The sequence below is a fragment of the Dermacentor variabilis genome, chromosome 9, assembly GCF_050947875.1.
Source record: "Dermacentor variabilis isolate Ectoservices chromosome 9, ASM5094787v1, whole genome shotgun sequence".
Lineage (NCBI taxonomy): Eukaryota > Metazoa > Arthropoda > Arachnida > Ixodida > Ixodidae > Dermacentor > Dermacentor variabilis.
The window spans coordinates 132,940,802-132,958,254 of NC_134576.1; the positions used below are offsets into that span (position 1 = coordinate 132,940,802).

Genomic DNA, 17,453 nt, shown 5'->3' on the forward strand with positions numbered 1-17,453 from the left:
TCTTCTGCCATTTTGTTGCTGTACGCTATATAGTTAGGAATGCTTTGTAGTGTTTCATGGCTTGCTGTTCTTAGGTTTTACCCTTTTCTTCCCTCTTCGTGTTTTGTTACATATGTATAAACTTGTCTAGTTAATAATGTAAGAATAACGTCAATGGTGTGCTGTCTGCACAATTAACTGTTCCCTGTACTTTTAATACATAAAGCATTTAAAATAGTCATTGAACCTTCCGGTATATTGTGTTGAGCCCATAAATAGAAATTCTGCTTCCCACAGTCAGTAAGTTCAGCTTTCTCTCTTAAATGCAACACGTTTCATTCACATCGTTTTAGCAGTTGTCAGTCGAGAGGATTCCTGCGTTTTAATTAGGGGTGTGCAAGTACATAGCAAGTTTTGAGACAATCAAATACAAATCAAATGTGGGATACTTACAAAATAATGTTCGTATAATCAACAGCCCTTTTAACCATTAATATTTTAAGACGATTTTGACATCCTAGTGTATCCACGTTAGCAAGTTTATGTCATTGTATTGCACATAGTGAAACATTGGTTATTAAAAACACAAATAGGGAATTGGGAGTTAAGCAGTTCATTTGCATAGGTTAGTGTATACAGTATGGTGATTTAGTCAGAAAAGGCTGGCTCTCTGTGTGGCGTAGCATGTTCCACTACATGTAACTTTTTTTTTATTATGGCTGCTGGGATGAAACCTTTCTGCACTTTAATTGCGATTTTATGCTTGATCATGCACAGTTGCCAATTTGAAATATTAGAAAAATATTCGTATTTAGAATAGTGATTTTTCAATTCAAAGACCAAGCCGAATAGGGAAATATTTGATTCATTATTCCAAAGCTTCAAATATTTGCACACCCCGAGTTTCACTTTATTTGAATAGGGAAATTGGGAGCTGGCCCAGAGTTAAAGCTTCTTCTCAAGATTTTTTGACTGTGTAGCCACAGCCAATTTTCAAATGTCTTGCAATGTATACAGGTCTGGGACATGCGGACAGGACGTTGCCTGCGCACACTGGTCGGTCACACCGGTGCCGTACTGTGCCTGCAGTACCATGGAGACCAGCTCGTGTCGGGCTCCTGTGACCGAACCATACGAGTCTGGCAGCTGGGCACTGGTCGCCACATGGCGACCTTTCACGGTCATCAGGATGCAGTCACCTGCCTCCAGTTTGACTCCATGCAGGTGAGAGCACCTTCTCTGCCATAGATGACCGCCTGGTTTTAGAGCGCAGTTGTTATGTGGCCGTTCCTGTGGCAAGCAGCGACAGCATAACTGAGCAAACGAGTATAGCCAAAGATGGACGCGAACATGGAGCGCAGTGGCAGATGAAAGATGCAAGAAGGAAAGTGGAGAGGAGGGTGCAGCAGAACCATGAGACAAAAGTAGAGGAGGGTGTGGCAAAAGCGTGAGAAGAAAAGTGTAGTGCTGTGACAATGGCTACGAGATGATGCAAGGGTAGCGCACGTCATCTAGGAGGTCTTTTGGTGGTGACTGCTGTGAATCGCGCCGCACTTCGCTCCATTTGCAATGTGCTGCGCGAGACAGATTGTCTACACCAGCCAATATATCACAAAATGAAAACAAATATAGAGCTGTGCTCGAATTTCACATTAGAAAGTACTGTAATCGTTGCTGAATTTTTAAAAGAATTATTTAACTAGCAACATTTTGCTAGGAAAAAAAAACTGCAGAAAATCTCCCATAATTTGGTCTTACTTCCCCAAGCTTTCACAAGCAGCGTACCCATTGGAAAAACGAAAAAAAAGTTTAATATATGCTCTCTTTCTTGCACTCAATGAAAATATTGATTAACAATGCTTTGAAAAAGACAGTTTTTTTTTATTGTTGTTGTTGCTGTTGTTGTTCTTTTTCCGTACCTTTGCTATAGTACACACTGCATTAGTAGAAAGGCATTATAGAGAATATTGCTAAAAACCAGTGTTTGCTGGTCCATAGACACGCACAAATAGAGCAAGCTTGAATGTTGCGTCACACAAATGCTGACTCACATTACAAGACTTTCACTTTGCAGCTATTAGGGCTTTTGATTGCGGTGCCATGCCAGCAGGGCCGGTATAACTTAAAACTATTCCTATCTGTTTTTATTCCAAATGAGCCATTAGCTCTTCGCGATAGGTCAAAATGGCTCGGGCTCTGCCCATATGGGTGTGGCATCCGACCATACAGACCCGAACCAATCTGACCTGCCAGGGTGGGCTAATGGCCGATTTGGAATAAAAGCAGATTGGAATAGTGTTATGTTATAGGGCCCCTACTGGCCTCCGAAATAAGCGCACAGGCAACAACTACTTTCAGAATCTGCATAGCGCACAAAACCCCACGCCAACTGTCAAGCGGCCGAGCTGCAGGGTATTGAAATGCTTAGTATGTGTGGTTCCCTATTGTACATTTGTGAAGGAGCAGGAGTTTGGTTCCACATAATTGAGAAGTCTTATTTTTCTTCACTATATGGCCATGCTGGTTTGCAGTTGTCTGTGGTAGTTCAGTGATTGGCACTATTTGTGGGTCACCACCAGTCACCCACAGATGAGCATATCGCTCCGTGTTCCCAGCTTAAATTAGCTGCACACTCTTTGTGATCGAGAATTTTCGAGACAGTGCTCACAAAAATGCATGCTGTGGCCTGTACTAGCACTTTTAATAATGGCATTGCGCACTGTACTGTGCAGATTGGCTCTTTATGCCCACGCTGAGCCCTCTTCGTTTACATGCCTTCATCTTGTCTGTATGAACTCTCACTTGTAAAGTGAAAGGTAATGCTGACACCATGTGTGAGCCTTTGATCAGGTGTGCACCGATTCCTCTTGTGCCGCAGGTGGTGAGCGGTTCCCTGGACCGCACTATCAAGCTGTGGGGCCTGTCGAGCGGACACTGCCTGCGCACCCTGGACTGGATCAAGTCTGAGGGCCACACGGGCGTGGTGCGCTGCTTGCAGGCTGACCAGTGGCGCATCGTCAGCGCTGGCGACGACCGTGCGCTCAAGGTCTGGGGCCTCGAGACCGGCCAGAGGCTCGTCACACTGCGCAACCACTCGGATGGGGTCACCTGCCTCCAGTTCAGTGACTGCCTCATCGTTTCGGGCTCCTATGACCAGACGGTCAAGCTGTGGGATTTTACCGTCTGTTGAAAGGCCCTGCAAAAAGCTTCGAAACGATGTATCCACCGTGAGCGTGTGCTCTGCAGGCAGCAGATATGGCGCTTAAGGTGCATTCACACGGATGATTGACAGAGGTCGCGCAACCGACCATGAGTAGTGACCGAGGAGCTACTCAGGGTGAAAGGTGATCACACTGGCAAACACGACCTGCCCGTTGCCACACTGAAATGTCTCACGATTGATGGCCTTCATGTTTGCTCAGAGCCTCACACCGCCATCGCCGCCTAAAATAAGCGTCAGTGTACACAGACGTCCTGCTCCTATGTCACCAATTGGTTCAGTAGGCTTGCAACTGCAGTTATGCGACTGGAAAATCGAGCAACTGACCTAAAACAGTGGCTTTTCACCCAAAGTGACCATTTGCGACCAACTTGGTCTCGCGACCTCTGCAAGTCACCGATGTGAATGGGCTCTTGGCTGTCTATCTCGTGCACAAGTAGGGAAGTGCTTTGTTGCTTCGCAAAAGTGTGGTTCGCCAAACTTGGTAAAAGTGCTGCATTTGTAAATTTTCAGAAGCACGAGTACAGTGCCAGCAGTGGCGTGGGGGTTCTACACTGACAACTACCATTTCTCCCACTCCTTCACCCCCCCCCCCTCTCTCTCTCTCTTAGACATGCACGCACACACATGCGTACACAGAGAGAGAGAGAGAGACAGACAGGCAGACAGAGGTTGTACACCACGTAAAGACGAACTCTTAGCACTCCCCAGACAAGAATGCTTTAACAGTGAGGATGCACATTTTTGCGTTGCCGAAACAACACCTTGCTTAACTTCTGACAAAAGTTTCTTAGTGCTGAGATAGTTATGCTATCATTCTTATGCTATTTTTAAAAATAATGATATAAAAAGACTAAAATTGCGTTTAAAAATTGATGCATTTCTATAACGTACGTTGATGACCTAGCTGGTACATGACTTGGAAAAATGAACAGCGCTAAAAATGGGGCCAAACAAAAACAAAACAGCGCACTCTTGTGGGTCTTCTTGTTTGCAGACCAGACTCGTTGCAGCCCAGGGGACAGTGGATGTCACCGTCGTTTTCCAGCCAGATCTTCAATTGAGTGGTACGGTTACAGCTGGCGTACGGAAGAGGGGCGGGCACTATTGTGCAAGTCACCTATCACTCAATGGCGCTTTCGGTGTTGTGGGCATGCTATATTATTCTAGATTTAAAAATACAGGAATTAAGCTTTATGCTAGAACTTCAATAGTATCATATGATGCAAGTTTCACTCACTTTCGGTGACCTGCTGTGCAACTTGTTTGAAGAGATGTTTCGAAGTAACTCGCAATCATGGTATTGTAGGCATCGCACAATGCTGCATATTGTTATTTGATCACACTAGGAATTGATGAGGCAGACAGTCTGAAGCATGGCTGCTTCCTGTTTAGAATACTTTGCGAAAATTATAGTATCCATAGTACTTAGTAAAATAAGGGCCTGTAGCTCTGAGAGATTTGAAAGTGTTAGGTCACCTGACACATTTATCAGACTCCGCTGATTGAGTTTTACTATTCATTGCTTAAAAAACTAGACCGTGTCGTGCTTCCACAAGCTGTGAGCATCCATGGGCCAACCGCAAGATTGCGGAGCAACAACAGCCTGTCATTCTCACTCGATGCTGTGTGTCGTGACATTGCCACTCGGTCATTAGTCGCTCCTGCTAATCTCCTTCAGTGGCAAATTTACATTCAGTTTGCTGCACCAAGCTCCTTGCCAATTTGCAGCAGCTTAAGAGCTGTTGCCCGGGTCATATTGAAAACTCGTCACGCATGTTTGTTCTTTTTTCTTTGGCTTCTTGTACCATGTTGCAAGGCACATGAAGGCTTTGCACGCACGGCTAAAATGCCAAGCTCTGTGTTCTCTTAACACGTCCACTGCGGCAGCATTTCTTGTAGTCTCGATTCCTGTGTGTCGTGACTCACCAGTGGGTCACTTGTCACATTACCCTGATGCGTCACGACCCACCGGTAAGTCACCAGGGAGTTGTTCTCCTTTGAAGCTTCCTCAAGGCGCCAAGAGATAGCACCTCACCACGTCAGATCAGAAACGACAAGAATTTTTTTCTCTCGCTGATTGCTAGAAAAAAGATGTTGCTTGCACACTGCAAGAAAGCCCTGCACAGCCACATAGGGGGAATAACTGCTGTGACCCACCGTTGACCCTCGTCGCAGTGAACGCGTTAAATTGGTGGTTGATATATGCATGTATAGCCAGCCTTGTGCTTAGCACTTACAGCACAAGTGCGGCATCACCTTGTGTATAGTGTACCGGTGCATTCCAGATGAGACAAGTAGTGCCAAGATCACTGTATCTATTTCAAGATCGCTGCGAGTGGTTTCTACACCACTTCAGCGTGGGCTTACACCTGGTGTTATCGATGTTGTTTGTATACGCAGCTCTTGCACGTGGCATTTTTGAAACCACTGCTGCGCACCAGACAAAGCTTGCAGATATTGTTCTTTATTTATCTTAATATTGCATTTATGAATTGTCAAGTCACCCAGCAACGAATGCAAACCTGCTGGCAATCCTTTTGTGGTTGTGAGTTCATTTTCAAGCAGTAGTAGTAGTTATACATACCTAATGCAGGCTTCATACTGCTGAATGTGGCGTTAATAAGGGAGCACAGTACAGACCTCTTCAACAGCAGCAAAGTGACAATTAAGTTGTGCCAGTTTTGGACTGTTAACAACATGCATTCTTGGCATCTGGTGCATCAACTTTCTTCAGTTCTACTACACTCGAACCTCGTTACAACAAAGTTGAAGGGGGAGCCGACATTACTTCGTTATATATCCATTATTGTTTCATTTTGGTAGTCTTTTGCATCCGCTTTCCACTTAGCTCATCGTGGTCGAACAGCACGTGGCACACAACACAGCGATCCGCTGTGCGATATCAAGAAGGCAAGCGAACCTTGCCGTGCCAACCTGGCCCGGCCGGATCGTAGCCTCCGAAATTTCATTGACGCCCTTGCGATCTCGGAGGCCGCCCCTATCAGGGAGACGTTAATGCACGGCTTGGATGTGACCCCCAAAATTGTGCTGGGGAGGCCTATGAGGCCATGCCCAGCTGTGGCTGCCTGCACTGTGCACCGTAGGGACAGTGAGAAGTGAATGCAATAATCTTTCGCACCGCAGCACAGAGCCACACAGATCGTGCTGCCAGGCTTGCGCAAGAGTGAGATCAGCGGAAAAGGGGGATAGGAAGCTGCTCCTTGTCCACAGGTGCATAGCTATACGTGGTGGTGAGAAAGACCAGTGTTGCTCGACAATGTATTTGATGGCGGGGACGCGGATAGTTTTGAACTGCCGCGGCAAAAGAGTGCCAACCCAGTGGAAAGCAATGTACTCGGCGCGCGACGGTTGGGTATCTTTTGGAGAAAAACCTAGTTGATTATATCCATTGACAGGACAAGTTCACTTTGTTAAAGCGAAGTTTTAAATGCATGGATCTCTATGGGCATTTCAAGGGGAATTTCATATACTTCGTTATATCCATTATTTCATTATATCCTGTTTTGTTATAACGAGATTCGGGTGTAACACGTGCCTTTAACAGCCAAGCTGACAGCTTGGCATTGGCCACAGAGCTCTTCGTGAAAAAGTGCAGGAATATCTCATTCGGCTGAATTGATGCCTCGTTCGTGCTCCTTTTCAGACAGAGTTGGCGTTCTGTTACACATTCTCTTTAACACTATGTCTGGATGCCTTATTGCCCTGTTTTGATTAAGAGTAAGGCAACAATACAAATCCACTGCAGTGGCATTGCCAGACAAGAAATGTAAATTTGCTCAGGGAAGGAAACAGCAGCATCTGTCACCTGGAGGGTGTAACCACTCTGCGTGGTCTACTTCTGCATGACTTTTTGCATGCCCTCAACATGCAGAACCACTGTCTCGTTCAGTGAAAAGACTTGTGTCTTTCTCTTGGCATCACTGTAGACAATGTGTATTGTGATTATGCTGAATGAAACAGCCAATTAGTAGTACATACTAACATGGCACCAAACAAATAGCACTGTGAAATTGCCACCTCCATGAAAAAAATTGAGTGGTAATAAGAGAGTGATTTAGGAGAATGAATTGTTTAACTCCTTTATGGGCTGCACAATGTATGCTAAACCTTAAACTTCAGCAGGTTGAATGAATCGGCACTTTAAAGGGCCCCGCACTAGGCCACACAGCAAATTTTGGTTATACGCTGGAAGTTGTTACGCGCCTTTTTGGGAGTGTTCTACCGCAATAATTTTTCAAATTGGTTCATTAACAGCTGAGATAGAGATATTTCAGTGCTGTGAGCCTATGATTTCAGTGCCGCAAACCTATAGCCACTGCCAAGAGAGACACTCTCTCCACTTGCACCATCTAGCCTCTGCAAGCGAAATTCCTTCCCTGCATTCTCTCCTACCAGAAGCGTGACGCACACATCATGGGCCCCGCCTTCTCTTGTTTTTTTCTTTCTTTCTTTTTCTCACGCTTTTTTTCTGCGTGGCTCACTTCCTCTGATGGTCACACCTGCAAGCTGTTGCGTTTGTCTCATTTCGCGCAGTACACGATTTTGTACGCTGTGCACTTGACTAGTGGCATAATTCAGTGCTACGTGAGCACTGAGGCGGACGCAAGGAGATCACAGAGCATAATCTCGCGCTGGAACGTGGTGGAAAATGATAGTTTTTTCGCTCTCAGCGCGCGACTGCACGATGTAAGAACAAGCAGACGAAACAGAAGTACAGCTCTCTTGCTGTGGTGCATAGTAAAACAGAAACATGCAGACATTTGGTTTGTGTGGGTTATTATTTCTCTAAGCATTACTTCGTCTGTTGAAGCAACAGATTACACAAACAGATATTTTCTCGACTAATTCTCAGAGTGCCAGGTGTCACTATGAGCGACATCGCAGCATATACGTATGCGTAGGCGCATTTGCTGATATACGTCATCTCCGTCTTGAAGTGCGGCACCCACGAGGAGAAGAGAAACGGCACTTAGTTCGAAATTTCAGCTCTTTCTGTGGCGCATAGCGATCTAATTCCTAGGAGACACAATCGTGAGCACGTGTTGCATGCACTGTGCTTGTCAGCTCAAAATGGCCAGACCTGGTGAGGAGTCCTTTAAGGCACGATACTAAGCCCCCTTATTGACGTATGCTCTTGCTGTGCGAGATTATCACATTCTAAAGAATGTGAGCAAAGCTGCTGCGAAATATCCTGTCTCCAGAAAGGATATTTTGTACTGTTGCTTGCAAGTGATGTGGCCTATCTTCAGGTGATGTCCTGTGTGTTGTGTACATAAACGTTTTAATTTCCTAAAGAAGCTGCATTTAGGCACTTGTTGAGTATATGTACTGTGGTAAAATTGACAAAAAATTGAATTGAAAAGTGCGAACACTTATTCTTTTTCTGGATTTCAGGGTACAGAGACAGGTGCGCATTTATTTTTGGTTGTTGGCACTTTTTCTTGAAAAGTGTTAAAATGTAAAATGATGTCTAAGTTGTAATTTTGCATGTCGAAAGCAAACTTAAACTAGGTGTGTTTGTTTTTTGGTCAGGTGAGGCACCAAAATAGATTACGTGGCAGCCACTTTTGTTTCGAACAGTGACAGCAGTCCAGCAGTTTGACATGCATTCTTGCTATTAGGTTTAGTATAACAATGACACAATATCTGTAAGCATTGCATTACATATTGTACTGTCACGGTGAGATTAGTCACTTGAGGGCACACTTAGGCTAGCTGAAATGATGTTGACAATACAGAAGCGTTCAGTCACTTTTGCCAAGATGAAAGTTACCACTAGAGTGAAAATTATGTGAACACAGGACAGGAATAGCATCACCATTGTGAAAAGAAGGAACTAGACTAGATTGCACTCTAGTGGTCCATAGCAGTAGTGCAGTCATGGTTTCACTAGGTTCACTTGTTTGCACATTTAAATGACATCAAGTCATTCTTTACTGTATTTATGTTCCTTTTTTTTTTTTTGGATGCAAGATGTCTTGTGCAGTTAAGAGGACTGGGACACATTGTCGCTCAGGGTTGTCTTGTGACATGCTTGACTACATTGCAGTGCACACATTTTTTCTTCCATTCTTTCTGACAAAAGCTGTGTGCTCAAACATTGAAACAACATATTTGATGCAAGTCCTCGGGTTGTGTCTGTTCTCAAAGGGCCATTGACTTATCATAAAGCATGTTACAAATTCGCAGCGTTAAAAGAAAACTTTAGCTCAAGGCCAGCTTTGATTTATTCCTTCAAAAAGCCCTGAAGTGTAGAAATGCTCTTGTTGGGCAATGACTGAACCAATTTCTACTATATTTGTTACATTATTTGTTACAGTAATTCCAAACTCTAGCAACTGGTAGTCTTAGAATTTTGGCGTAGGCGGCCTTCATAAAGTTTGCAGGAACTGATGGGGAAAACAAAAACAAGACGGCCCTTTTATAGAACTTTAGCCCTATGATAAAAGCAAATGTCATGATTCCGTAATTTGTACCTTACGGAGCATTTATAGAGAACAAATTTGGGTACTATGTAAGGCTTTAAGCTACCTTGGTGTTCAGGAAACCCAACTATTTCAGAACCTGGGTAACTGAGCAAGTCAATGCAACAGACTACAAGATGCCTATTTTGTACACTTTGAACAGTTAGCAGCACTTTACAGATCTATAACAGCTGTCTTTGCTGCAGTGTTGAGTAGTTAAAAACTTGCCAATTGAATTTTCCTTAAATTTTGCTGTTCTTCTCAAAGTTTAAAAAAAAAATTTCTAAACAGAAGTTCTAAACAAAAAGCTGGGGTATGCTTCTAGCAAGTCACCAGAATCATTTTTTTTTTTAAAGGCAACAAATATTGTACGTTGCAGTTCAGTGGTTGTCTAATTAGAACATTTCTAAATATTATGCAAACTTGAATGAGGAAATCTGAGCTCGCCCCAGTTGGACCTTTTGCTTAAAGGAGTACTGACATAACATTTTCGGCTTTCTCTTTTGCATTAAATGAAAGCCCAAGCTCTCAAAACCCTTGGAAAAAAAAACAATTGCCGGATCTTACGCTTCTGTAGGCATTGTTGTGAAGCGAAGCTTTCAGTGATGTTTGCACAAATGGCAAAGTGAAAGTTATGCAAATGTAGCACTAATGACTGATATGCTTACAGAAAATGACATAGGTACATGAAGTGTTATCTGATGCAACTAAAACGTTAATGATGCAGAATGCTATGTTTAACCAAATATAACGTAGTTAGGCAAGTGTAACGTAATGACACAAATGTTTAGGTACACGTGTGGCCTCTATTTGAGGGTGACAGAAGATGCACAAAATGAACAGTGCTATTGTTTATTACAACTTTTTTTTAGTAGGAGCACATTACGTTATTGCTACAAGATGTCAGTGAATTTAGCTGCATGTCATGGCTTTGCAATAACATCAGTGATGTCAGGCCCGGCATTTGAAGACCAACTGTAGTATCAAAATAAAATATCTCCAGTTTCCTAACCTCCTTGTTGAGCGTCATCTGTTGGCTTGCAATCTGTCGACATTCGAAAATAAATGTCAGTACTCCTGTAAGAGATCCTTTCCCAACGTCCAGCACCATGCATGGGGATGAGCTGCTTTGCCTTCTTGAACACTGGTGCTTTACAACCAAAAGAGCATAACAGTGCGGTGCAGCTTGCGGAATTCTCGAGTAAAGCGCTGGCCTCTCTGCATAACAGCTCAGTGTTTCTACCAGATTCACGAATGTGTGTTCATAGTGGTGCATTTATGTGTTAAAAAAGATGCTTGGGAACAAATTCTCTGTGTGCTACCAACAAATGCCCTCTGCACTTGTAGGGGTCTTACTCCAATGCTAGCTGTGTACTGATGCTTGTCTCTTGCCCTGTTTGTTTTGGGCCACATTGTGGCTGAGGTGGGTTTTGTTACAAACTGTTAAAGGGACACGAAAAGGAAATCAAAGTTCAGCTGCATTTGTAAATTACTCGTCTATGATGCCAAAAAAGCCACTCTTGCAACATGACGAGGCTTGGCAAGATACAAAACATGCAGAAGCGAAATAGGTTCCTTGCCAGCTCAGCGTGATGTAGATTTTGACAGCGCCTGCTCTGGCCCAGTTAAATTTTTTAAATCATTAAATATAGAGCGCATTATACTCTAAAAGAGTCAAGGACTGAACATACCATGTTTAGAAAATGTTTGACGAGCCACAATATGAAGAAAGACGCTTTTGAAATCTGCGACATCACAGTAGCTACCAGCACAGGCGTTTTGACGGGAAATTACAAAAATTGAACTTTGACTTTCATTTGCTCTTATGGTAATCAACCTCTTATCATTAAATTAGAAACATAACTGTATAAACTGATTTAGTGTTTCTTTTTGGTGTCCCTTTTAACAACAAGCACATGAAATACACTTACAAACTATTTTTTTGCCGGCATGTCCATATCTCTCCTCGCAATGACTACACTGTTACCGTGATTGAAGTACATGTCACGGGATTTCAGCTTTAGTTAGTAAAGCGCATTGATTATGTTTTAGTAATACTTTCAAGAGTGGTCATGCAGCGTAACATGGACATACTGACATCAGGCGATGCCATACCTAATGGAAACTGAAAACACGTTCCTCGTGGTCGCTATTGCATATCCTGCATCAGTTATGCAGTTACTGCTGGCACCATTTTCTTGGCACAAAAGGGGAGAGTGGTTAGGACTTTGTCTGGGTTCATCTCACATTTCTAAGTTTGTCTGTTGTGCCCAGGATGCTATTATGTGGTGCTTAGCTGTAATCTTTTTGCTTGCTTTGTCGACTGCAGGGTGAACATAGAAGAAAGAAAGAAAAGTGGCCTCGCTAGCAAGATTAAAGTGATTGTGACATGCTCTTAAAATATTTCTGGAGCCCACAAATTATTATTTGAGGCTACATTAGGCATTGGGATAGCGTGAAGCTATAACACACAACATACATTTGCACATCACCGTTTGGAGGTCAACTTCCAACTCGGATGATGAAAGATTGAGTGTTTAATGAACAAGAGTAGCCATGCCAACATCTCATAGAAGCGTCAAATTTAGAACATTGTAGTCAAATTTCATTTGTGCCGTGATGGACAAACCTTGGTTAGTAATGCTTAATCCTTTTTATCCCACCTAATGATATGTTCAGTAGCAGCCTGTATGTTGTAGATGCATTCTAACTTGCGTAGAGTTCCTTGTGAATTCCATGAAAGGGGCACACAAGAGAAAAATAATTTGGGCTGTATCGGTAAATTGTCCTTCTGCAATACCAAAAAAAGAATGCCACTCTCATCATGACGGGAATGTTGGTAAGCCAGAAAATACGGAGTTTCCACACCAGCTCACTGTAACGTCACGGACTTTGATGGCGTTTACATGGGCCTGGTTAATGTTTTCATCGGTAAAGATAGACTGCATTCTATTCTAAAAAAGGCAAAAGCTGAACTTGCCGAGTTTCAAAAATTTTTACTGAGCCATTGCTGCCTATATATGAGGAAATGTGACAACCATGACCTCACACCGACGTGCTGGTAATGGAATTTCAGTGCAAAATTTAAGAAATAAAATGTCTACTGTCTTCTTTGCTTCTAATAAACAACCTATTGCCAGTGAACTTAATGAACGTAGAGTTTTGTAAGAGTACATTTATCAGTCTAAACTGATTTATTGTTTCCCTTTAGTGTCCCTTTGAGTGGAATGACACACCTTTAGGCTAGGTAGAGGTGTTGCACCGAAAAGCTCGGTGTGAAACCTTGGACAGTTCATTTAGCTGTGCACCTTGAATATGCAAAGGCATTGTATAATTTATTATATTTTTTTAAAACCTTGGTACCACATGGCATGTTTGTGCCCACCTGTGCTCGTCTCGGTGTTACCAAAGTCCGGTTTCCGTCCCTTTCGTGTATGTTCAAAGTAAGGCGCACTTTCTTGCCTGATGAGTAACTGTCTGCTTCTTTGAGCAGCAGTACAGTGTCGCTGATGTGTAAGAAATAAAGTTATGCAATGCACACATTTCTGTTTCCTTTGTTTACTGTGTTCTGTTAGGCATTGCTTACGGGGGAACAGCGTAAGAATATGATCAAGACAAAATAATCCACTCGTAAGATCTTGATGAGGGCTAGTTGGTTTATACTTAGAACTGAGGTTAAACAGCGCGAAAAAGACGAGGACACAAGGAAACAAATACCACAGACAAGCGCTTGTCTGTGGTATTTGTTTCCTTGTGTCCTCGTCTTTTTCGCGCTGTTTAATCTCAGTTCTAATCCACTCTCAATGGTGTACTTTCAACAGACATTTATTTTGCCAGTAGACAAGCTTTCATACAGACCACAACAAAATGAGAAATACCAGGCATATATACTGCTCCCATAATCATGTAAATACACCAATTGCCGGTGTCTTCTGAAAAAAATAGGCTCTTTTTCACACAAAACTCTACAGGAGAACAGCCTACGCATTTATTACCAGCATGTGCTGTAACCCTTGTAGGTGCCGGCTTTTTTTTAGAAATAACTTTGCATTCATTGAGGGTGGTTTTTTAGCCACAGTCATGGCAATTCACACTAGGATGATGTTGAACTGCATGGTCGACAAGTTTTTTGTTTTTTTATTATATACAATCCTGTCTACTGGCAAAGTAAACATTTGTTGAAAGTATAGTGCTGTGCATTTAATTCATGCGTTGCTTTGTCGTCAGTGTATTCTTATGCTGTTCCCTTGTAAGTGATGGGAAAACCAACTAGCCCAACTCGAAATGTTGCTCATCTTCTATTAGGCAATTTAAAGTTAAATCTGGCTTACCATAAGTGCACACGAGATAGAATCACTCATTGTTAGACTCTGAAATCTGTACAGTTGGGTGATTTTCAAAGACCCAAACCAAATTTTCTTTAGCCATCACATGAAATTTTTTGCTTATGAAATATATGGACTGACCAATTTCTTCATTTGCACAGCAAACATAATTACCGTTTTTGTTTCATTGTGTTTTAGCAAGTTTGCAAAGAAAGTAATTGTGCTAAAGAAAAAGAGCTCTTGCAAAGTATCCTTGTTATTAACAAAACACAATTGAGGGTGAGAAAAAGAAAATGTAAAAAAAAATGCAGATCCAATGTACATGTTGGAACCTTTGTGAAGCGAACCTTTTGTGAAGTGGTTGATTAAATGCGATGCATAGAATTGTCTTTATTGTTATACTATGCAACTCTAATGTTAGGCAATGTTTTTGCACTGCACCAATCTAAGCAGTGCCGAAATGCAAGTGCAAACAGTATTTCGTGCAAATGCACACTGCGAGACGTCGAACGAGTGATGCCACGAGGACGAAGGTGACGTTTGATGTTCGTCGAGGAGAAAGAAAGGTGAGGAGAGGTGCATCCAGAGAAAAGACGTGAAAGACTGTAGCAGGGTTGGAAATTATTTACTTGTTTTATTCTTGTGTCTTTGGTGCACATGCATTTGCTTTTGCATGCATTTGCTCTTGCATGCATTTGCTCTTGCGCGCATGTGCAACACGATGTGATGAGCACGGCAGTAGTCTCAAAGTGCTACTTGGTGCTGGCAAGACGATGAGCAAAACGAGAAAGGTTAAAGCAGGAGCCAACGTTTTGACAAGTGGATTTGTCTTCTTCAAGGCGACATATGCTTTGCTCGCCAGTGTATATAGGTGGGGTTCTTCTAAAGGGAAGAGGGCGTAAGGCCGGTGGGTGCGGCAGCAAGCAAAGGTGTGTTAGCGGCGAGCGTGTCGAACTGAGAATAAAGGAGTGCTGTGCACAAGGCCAGGGACACAGCCGTCTGTCAATCACATGTCAACGCCCGTGTGTCGGCCGGCGTGTCAACGACGTGCACGGCAGCCCTCTGTTACCTGTTTCGCTGGTGGTCGCGGGTTATTGTGTCTCTGAAAGAGATGATAGAAGGAGCGCAGAAACCGGTGCTCGTGAAAAAAAAAGAATGTAAGAATAGAAAATGTGTAAAATGGAATGAATAAAAAAATAAAAGGGAAAAAATGGAAAGAAGATGAAGAAAAGAAACGCTAAGAGACCAAACTAAGTGTTGTTGCCTATAGCTTGAAATTTAGCATAGCGAATAGATATTAAAGCTCCCTTTGAAATGTTTATGCCTATTGGTTGCAATGTCTAGAACTTACGGATAAGGTATGATTCTCTATATTTTCTTTCTCGTTCAGAACGGAAGTTTGACTGTAGGTTATTGAGTTTAAGTTCGTCAAAGTTACGACCTGGTTGGTTGAAATGCTCGGCGACGGCTTTGGGAAGCTTTCTAGCTGTGTCTGCGCGATGTCCGTTTAATCTGACATTCATTGATTGTCCAGTTTTCCCGAGATATTGTTTCTTACAGAAGGAACATTCAAGCATGTAAATCACATCCGAACTTGTACAAGTGAAGCTACATTTCACTTCGTGTGTATAACTGTTTGCAGTGCTTTTAATATTAATGTCACTTTGAAGGTGCCTGCAGGTTTTACACCTGCAGCAACAACATGCTCTTACTACGGGGGAATGATGTTGGCTGACTTTTACGTGCACTAACATGTCTTTAAAGTTCCTGTTGCGGCGATAGGTAACCCTTGGTACATCTGGGAACACTTTTCTCGGGCGCTCGTTACTTGATAATGTTGGGTGGTATTTTCGTAGGGTGTCGTTTATGTTTGGGAGTGCATTAGAATATTTTGTTATAAAGGCTAGTGGTCTGTCAGATTCTGGTGTAGGCTGTTTCCTACCCAATTCTGACTGTCTCTATCATAAGCTCTATCAAGAGCAACTTCTGGATAGTATCTTTCTGCTAGCATTGTTTTAAGGTCATTTAGGTGATGGATATAATCGTGGTCTTTGCTGCAGATTCTTATTATTCGTTTCGCTTGTCCGACAAAAATTCCTTGTTTGCAGTGCCGCAGGCGATGACTGTTGTAGTCTAAATATTACTGGCTATCTGTAGGCTTCCGGTAAAGTTGTTCTCAGTTTTCTTTTTTCTATGTAGACTGTCGTGTCGAGGAAGTTGATCTGACTAGGAAAGTGGTGAGCAGTAAATTTAATACTCAGGTGAAAGCGATTGAAATGGCTAATTAAGTCGGTTAAAGCGCTTGTGCCGTGTTCCCATATTATAAATATGTCATCAATATAATGAAGATAGGTGTGGGGTTTTAAAGGGTTAGGATTTCAACAGGTCTGCTTCAAGTTGTTCCATGAAAATGTTTGCATACGTGGGAGCAAATGGTATTCCCATGCTAGTGCCGAAAGTTTACAGGAAGTGAACAGAATTGAATTCGAAATAGTTGAGCGTGAGAACTAACCTAAGGAGTGACAGGTAAAATTCAGGAGCGTGCACATGGGGATTGATTGCAAGGGATTTCAAAACAGCGTCAATTCCTTCACTCATGTGTATGTTAGTGAAAAGGGTAGAAACATCCAAAGCGACTAGAATAGCGTGGTCGGAAAGGATTTGGTTGGCGTTGGTGCCGTCTATAATTCGAAGGAAGTGTGGCATGTCTTGAACAAAAGATGGGAGGCTGGTGGGGATGTTTGACAGGTGGTGATTTTGGAATTAGATTGTGACTCAGTAGGTGTGTTGTTATCATACACAATAGGCCGACCTGGGATTTCTGCTGCAAATATTTCTTCGACCGGTACTTTATGTATTTCAGGAAGAAGATAAAAGCAGCCTGTATTTTCGTTCTTGGGTATCATGAAGCGATATTCAGATTGCGTGATTAGTTCCCTGGCCAGGAGCTCCGCTATTGTGTTTTTCACAGTATTGCTGTATTCTGATGTTGGGTTAGAGTCGAGTTTTCTGTAATGGGTGTGGTTGCTCAGTTGTTTGGAGGGCTCATTCTTGTACTTTTACAAGGAATCCTCCCTGTGCTGGCAAGAGATGCATGTGATTGTGGCCTAATGGTTAGAGCTTCAAGCTGTTCTGCTGGTCAATTGGACATGTAATGCTTTTATTTCCCATGTGTGAGCTATTCAGCAAGATTGCAGCAGCAGCTGCCATGATCTGCAAAGCCAGAGAGAAGTTTCAAAGAAGGCTAGCTTCGCTTCAGTACTTTTTATTTATTTTGTGTTGCAAGTGTCATGACAAGCATCCCACGAGTGGACGTGTACAGGGCAGTGACAGCCATGTGTTCGTCGCTCAGGAACCCTCCCTGCGTTCTAGCAAATGATCGCCCAGCTTGGCGGATGGCATCTTCCCCCATTGGAAGACGAAGCTGCATCTGCACACTCA

At 42.8% G+C, this 17,453-nt stretch overlaps 1 protein-coding gene across 1 annotated transcript in view; it reads left to right on the plus strand.

Moving 5' to 3' along the window:
• Nucleotides 1-13,229, plus strand: part of LOC142557554 (uncharacterized) — a 32,978-nt gene extending 19,749 nt beyond the window's left edge. Inside the window, exons 8-9 of the mRNA XM_075669490.1 lie at nt 997-1,203; nt 2,858-13,229. Coding sequence (XP_075525605.1) covers nt 997-1,203; nt 2,858-3,169 — 519 coding nt within the window. The 3' untranslated portion in view covers nt 3,170-13,229. The remainder of the gene's footprint in view (nt 1-996; nt 1,204-2,857) is intronic.
• The last annotated feature ends 4,224 nt before the right edge of the window (nt 13,230-17,453 follow it).